Genomic DNA, 6954 nt, shown 5'->3' with positions numbered 1-6954 from the left:
TCCCCTTCATGAATAAGGGTTAGTTCATACTTCTGTCGCAGATGAATGCCACACACCAGGCGCAGACAGCTATACAAGCTGTGCAGCTTCACTCCGACCATGCAGCAAATGTTGAAATCTTTCAACATTACCTGATCCTATGCGATTTCAGGTCACAGACGCATGGGAAAAGGCTGCATTTCCAAAAAAGATGCACATCACAGGAGTGTGGATGACTAATTCTGACCTGTCGCACAGGGTCGAAGACCCTCAACTCACAAATTATGATGTAGTCTTAAGTATGAACCAACCTTAAGGTTTATCCTTCTATCATTTCATCAAATATGCTCAGTTTAACAAGAAATTGCACAAAAAAAATGTGATGTCCACATTAGGTCTCAATTAAGAAAAAGCAGAATTCAATTCAATTCAATTCAATTCAAACCTTTATTTAACCAGGTAAGTACATTGAGAACAAGTTGAGAATACCAAGTTTAGGCCGACAAGATCAGAAGAGGCTCTATTAAGGTTTGTGGAAACTGCCCTGGTCACTCCTTACTTGATTGGAATGCAGTTAGCTCAGTATTTTGTCCGTCTTAATGAACATATAAAGGTGTCCATCTTAATCAACCACTTTGATCGAGACAGCCATCAGAGAGCAGGTTGGAATGCACTTTATATCAGTTCTTGTCTAAGCTCTTGTGTAGATAATGCATCTTTAAAGCCTTGACCTTTCAACAGGAAATCTTTACAAATAAATCTACAGAAAGGCACATTAACAGCCGTTGTTTCTTGTCCTTTTTAACTTAAGTGAAAAAGTAAAGCTGAGGCACATGACAAGTGTGCAAAATTAAAAACAGGCAGTTTTCTGCAGTCTAATACAAATATTGTGGTAAAGACAAATAAATACACATTACAAGTCCTTACTGTTTTAGTCTAACCTTCGGTTGTCCTTTTATTTCTTAATTTGTGACACAAATATATAACCCAACATTCGCCCTTAATCTTAACCATAATAAAACCATTTGTCAGACGTATCTTAAATACCCCTCTGATCTCAGCCAAGTGCTACTAACAAACAGAACCCTTTCCTAATTCGGTCTCTTTCTCTACACCCCTTCCAAAATAGACCTTACACATACCATCTTCACCAGTCTTGTACAACCTGTTAAAAGTACACTCTTACAAACCGAAGTCACGTCTTCTTTTTTAAGGGGGCGGGTGTGTTATACTATTTATTCTTCTGTGAGCCTATCATTACTTTTGACACAAAGTTGACAATGGCACTGGCAGGCTGCTCTGGATCATGTTCAGCAAAGAGGTGGCACACATTGTCAGTTGCACTTCCCTGCTTTCTTGCCACAAATCCAAAAATTCTGAAAGTTATTAAAAAAAAAAAAAAGTTTGTGAATTCCATGTCAGTTTTTTTTTTTTTTTTTTTAGGAAAGAATCCAGTATTAACTGGAACTGTAGAGAAAGCACTTATGAATTTGGAAAACAAAAAAAGCATGAACAAATTAAAAATGAGAAAATGCAAACACACATACTTTCCTGTTGCAACATTAGAAAACTGTCCTACCTCTTTGAATTGAATATTTATTTTCCAATTACTGTAGGTTTATAAATACTGGGGAATATTATATTTCATTAAATATTCACTTTACTTTATTTGAATCCATGATAATGTTACACATAATCCAGTGGTTTTGGTTTGTTTTCTGATTTATTTTTTTCATCCCACCTCATATTTGAAAATGATCAGGGAAAGCAATTTTACAAATACCTGAATGGCAACATGCAGCAGGACTACAAATCCTGGCTTTAACAAGCCTCAGTCAAACATGTTAATGTAAGGAATGTTTATTTAATAACAGCACTGAAATAAAATGATTTTTGGTATAGGAACAATCAGGGCTTAAATTCAGCCGGAGCTGTCTGGTGCTGAGCTCAGGTAAATATTTCTGCATCTTGACTTCAGCCTGAGGCTGTTCTGTAGTGAAAAGAATACGAAATACAACTTTACCATGAATAATTATAAATATAAGCAGCATAACAGCAGGAGCGCCACTTCTGTATCTGTATGTGTATGTCTGTCCTTCCTTTCCCTGGTTGTTGCTTGTGCTGTGTGTGTGTGTATCATGTGCAACTGTAAATGAGTTAACTGCTGTGTAAACTTGACACAATTGCCCTGAATATCAAAGCTTTTCCAACCGTCGGGGAGGGCTTTAACTCGGAACAAGTTTTTCTTGTTCCAAGTAAAAATCTAAAATGGCCAGGAAGGATGAGAACAGTCGCAAACCCTCAGACAGTATGAGGAATGTTATGCAGATGAAGTGGGTACCTAATTAACATACCCCCGTGTAAAAATCAAAAGGGTTGATGTGGTCCGATTGAGTATTTTCCGTCTAAAGTGGTTCCGCTTGTTTCAAAAAGTACTAATAGAGATGGGCACCTATTTCAGACAGGCTCAGTCTAAAAAAGGTGGCTGATGTGGGTGCAGTGACTCTGGCTACTTTGGCGATGGAGCCCAGTGTGCTGCTAGAGATTGCTGCAATTTAAAAGGATGAAAGAGATAATGTAGCTGCTATACCAAATTGAAAAATAAATAAATAAACAAATATATAAATGAATAAATATATAAATAAATAAATGTCTATATATATATATATATATATATATATATATATATATATATATATATATATATATATATTTATTTACTTCGACATTTATTTATGCATTAATGTATTAATTTATTTTTCATTTTGGCATAAAATATCCTCCATAACCGAAACTATAATTTATATTACACATTTAGAAATGAAGCAATATTAAAATAGGAGCTCTCTAACTACTTGCTTTCTTTTTGTCCTGATGTACTTGCTTTATTATTGTGTTCTATTAAACGTGTCATCTCTTCTTTCTCCGTATCTCATGAAACACACTCTTATTTAGTTTTTCTCTGCCTTTACTACCTTTCAGTCCCACCTGTTGATTGGAATTCTGAAATGACGTAGAAACTTTCATTTGCATCATTAAGATACAGGTTTCTCATTTAAATACGGAATAGTTTTTCCGACATTTTTATGTAAATTGAACCCATTCCACCAGTTGGAAAACAGCAGAAAAGGTTTTCATTTTATGATGGAAACAACGTTCGGGATAAGAGTCGGGTTAAAACAGACGGAGACAGCGAGTTTCAGACTGACGGAAGACACTTTTGATATTCAGGGCCAATGTATCTGCTTTGTTTCCGTGATTGAAATATGTCACTACTATCGGCAGACCTGAAACAAGATATCGGTTTGGTTGCCTGAGAATGTTGGAGCTTAACTAGTTTGAAACAATATAACTAATTGAAGTACTTAACTTAATGGCCTGATAAATGATTTCGAACACTGTCAGCATTTATGAAAACCTTTTTATTTTGTTTATAGTAATTTGTGAATCTAAAACTGAGAATTTAACAGCTGTCTTTTTATAGCAATGCAATTTACTTAATGTGTTGGGAATCAGAGATCTTCTCTGTGGAAGTCCAGAGTTGCAGCTGTGGTTGATTCATGCATCTGTCTTTAGGAGTTTTAAAGTTTGAAGTTTTACTTAAGTGTATTTGTATGTAATTTCCTAGTTGGTGACTAAAATAGAAAAACAAAAACGTGTAAGAAATGCTTATAAAACCTGTTGAACAAATTGCTTTGGTTTAAAATAAAATAAATGTAATTGCTTTAAATGATCATGTTTTTTGGGGGGTGGGGATTTGTGCTCTGGGAAATATTCCATGAGAATTTAAGCCTTGGGTACAATTATAACTTACTTTGAAAAACCTCCATCTTTTGTCCACCTTAATTAAATAAAGAGAAAAATATTAGATGTGGATAGTTAGGTAACAAAAACCTACACAGAATCAGCATTAACTGTATTGTACAGTATCTTTGTTAAAACATGTACATTCAATTTTTCAAAAAGCTTGAGAGCAAGTAACAGTGTCAACTCCAAACTAGCACCAGATGGCGCTAGTTGTCAAGAGGTTGACTTGAAATAATAGTTTCTGATACATATGTTTAGCCATATGATATACCATAATGAGTTATATCCAGCAATTAAAAAAAAAACAACTTACTTTCTATCCCTTGGGTCCAATGCACAAAAGATAACAGTATTGACAGTATAATGTCTTCGGAAAAATAGTCTATATGGAGAAAACAAATAATATATTTAAGACAAAATCTGAGTTCTCGTTAAATGAAATAAATCTCAATAGCTATAATACATGACCCCTCTCCTGCCTGATAACTGAACTCAAACTACTTTCTCATTAAATATCTTGGTATCCCTGAATGTAAAGTGAAGAGAAAATGCCATACCTAGTTGTTTCACAGTGGTAGTAAGTCGACCATATTTGGGGTACCTCTATAGTTGGACAGATTATTCATTAAAATCTTTGTAAGTTTTTAAAGAGTAGACAATTATCTATTTTGGAATAACAAGATATTTAGCGAGCAAGTGACAGTACTGTATATTAGGAGATGTACTAATAAATACATTCATAAATCAATCAATATTCAAATTTTAATATTATCAATTCATTTGCATCCATAACTTCCATGATAGACAACCGTTTTCTTGATACATTCATCAGTGTATAGATGTTTGCATAACAGAGCAAAGAAGAGATCACTTACTTCCTCTGATTGTCTGTGAGTGTGATGCCTTGAGCCGACACCTTGAAGTGCACCACAGTGGAGGTTGGGGGAGGATCCATGGCTAAAGATACGCTTGCGGCTTTCTGCACTGCTTGATAGCCAGTGAGGGATTCCATTTCCACTGAGCCCAAATACCACACATTGCAGGCTGAAAAAACATAATGATGGTCAGATAAATGGATCAATCATAAACAGTGATGATGTTAAACAATGCGTCTTAAATGTAAGAAATGGGCAGTTTCTAAAGTGGCTGTGTTTCTGCACTACCACTATTAATTTCCTTCCCGTTTAAAAACAAACAAAAAAAAAACAAAGCTTAGCCCCCCAAAAAATTATCAGAAAAACCTACCTGCTCCTTGTTTAAGCAGCTCAGCAGCAGAGTTTGTTGCAGACTGTGACATAGACTCCCCAACGTCCTCAAGAGGATCTAACAGAAAGAAGGAAAGCATAATTCTGTTGTGCTATGAAATTCAACTAATGCGTATACACACACAGGGAACTGTTGAGAGTATATAGAACTCATTCTAGAATGTAAATGCATTTGCCCCAGTGTGACGTGTTTAGATTCTGAATTCAGGTATCTTAAATGAACTGCACTAAAGACTGGGGTATTTTTATTTGATCTAAACAGAGGAAGATCTAAATACTGCTGCTGTTTAAATAACCAATAAGGGTCCAACAGTGCATGTTAGGATATTTTTGTTTATTTCTGCCTGGAAAAATATGAAAATAAACTCATCAAGGTTCATGTTTTAAAGTACTGTGGTATGTAGATCTGCTGCTGTTTAGATGTACTGAATCCCCTGGTAGTTAAGCAGGGTGAAATACTAGTCTAAAGCCAAGCAAGCATTTAGTGATTTACTTATTTTATTTTGCTACGACAAGTTTTTAATTACTTCTATTCAGAGGTTCAGTTATTTAATGTTCTATTAAATGGAACTGAACAAAATGTTTCTTCAGACCAGGAAAGGTAAGCTAAACAATAACCTCCTCCAAATGAACAGGAAAGCCACCTGCATCCTGTTGGAAGGAAAAACATTCTGTCGTGTTTTAACAGCCACCAAAAAATAAATAAAAATGCTAGCTTTTGCAAAATATTTAATATTGTTGCATTCCTTCAACAGTTGTCTGTGCGGATGTCTTTGAATTTTATACTGGCACAAAAAGCCAGTGCCGCCACTTTGTTATGTTCACAGCCACCCTGGATGTGATGGTTTGCATGTACTGTACCCCACTACAGAACTGGATTAACATTTTAATATGAAACATAAGCTTACCTCTATCCGGGATGATGAGTTTGCATGGTAATGCCAGTGGGGTAATGGAATGTTGACAAACCAATGCTGTAAGACTTCCTGTAAATAAAATAAATAAAGAACATCAAGTTAATGTGTGACATGCTTCTCTTAGTAAACTTCACAAAATGTATCCCCCCCAAAAGTAAACAAAGTCAAACAGGACCAGTGCAATAAATAAAAACTGTAAAACACACAAAGCACCCTTAACCCTAAGTGATCCCATAAAAGTGTTAATGACTCCAGGATGAACCAGCTGTACATAAATCTAAAGACTTTGTTTTACAAAGTTGAGAACAGCATACCTATCAAGAGACATGTAGTAGACAATAGGCCACATTTATCAAGGTCTTTACACAAATGCACTTTGCTAAAAAATAAAATGTTTCTCTTACAAAACAGGAAACAACTACTCGCAGGTTAGTGTAAGGACTCAGAAGTGTGCTTACATTGTTTGATTCTATTTTTAGTTTTCTGTCACAAATTCAAATTGCATTTTAGTGTAAAGACCTTGATAAATGTGGCCTGCTGTCTACTACAGGGCAATCTAAACAGCGCTTTAAGAACCAGTCATTTCATTCCACCAGCTAAACAAATAATACTGTAATAAAAATAACAGCTCAAGTAAACTGACACTATAGCTGTCAGCAGATAAAAGATGGGAACTTTGAACCAGGTACAATAACTAAGTTGTGCTACTGTTGGTTGAGAATTTTGATTTGAATATGTGCTCTTATTGTATTACTTGTATTGTAACACTTGAAATGTATTTGCTTACGATTGTAAGTCGCCCTGGATAAGGGCGTCTGCTAAGAAATAAATAATAATAATAATAATACACTTTTTAAATCTGACTATTTATGATATCACAGTATTTGTAAATTACTAAAAAAATAAACTCATCTGAGAAGGGTTTATGCTGGTACTAGACTGTAGATCAAACATTCTCAAGCTAATATATCCATTTATTGTGTATT

At 34.9% G+C, this 6954-nt stretch overlaps 1 protein-coding gene across 9 annotated transcripts in view; it reads right to left on the bottom strand.

Moving 5' to 3' along the window:
* Positions 1-407: 407 nt before the first annotated feature.
* Positions 408-6954, bottom strand: part of LOC117394454 (tensin-3-like) — a 178186-nt gene continuing 171639 nt past the window's right edge. For 8 of the 9 annotated variants that reach the window (XM_059014961.1, XM_059014954.1, XM_033992765.3 and 5 more), the window contains 6 exons: positions 5960-6037; positions 5032-5109; positions 4662-4830; positions 4100-4168; positions 3794-3820; positions 408-1355 (listed from right to left, as the gene is read on the bottom strand). In XM_059014961.1, the coding sequence (XP_058870944.1) occupies positions 1211-1355; positions 3794-3820; positions 4100-4168; positions 4662-4830; positions 5032-5109; positions 5960-6037 (566 nt within the window). In that variant the 3' untranslated portion in view covers positions 408-1210. Of the gene's footprint in view, positions 1356-1700; positions 1970-3793; positions 3821-4099; positions 4169-4661; positions 4831-5031; positions 5110-5959; positions 6038-6954 lie in introns of those variants that run through there. The other variant, XM_059014993.1, reaches the window with a different exon arrangement.

The sequence above is a fragment of the Acipenser ruthenus genome, chromosome 3, assembly GCF_902713425.1.
Source record: "Acipenser ruthenus chromosome 3, fAciRut3.2 maternal haplotype, whole genome shotgun sequence".
NCBI classification, from domain to species: domain Eukaryota; kingdom Metazoa; phylum Chordata; class Actinopteri; order Acipenseriformes; family Acipenseridae; genus Acipenser; species Acipenser ruthenus.
The sequence above is the reverse complement of the archived record's forward strand: the minus strand, read 5'-3'. Positions and strand labels throughout refer to the sequence as shown.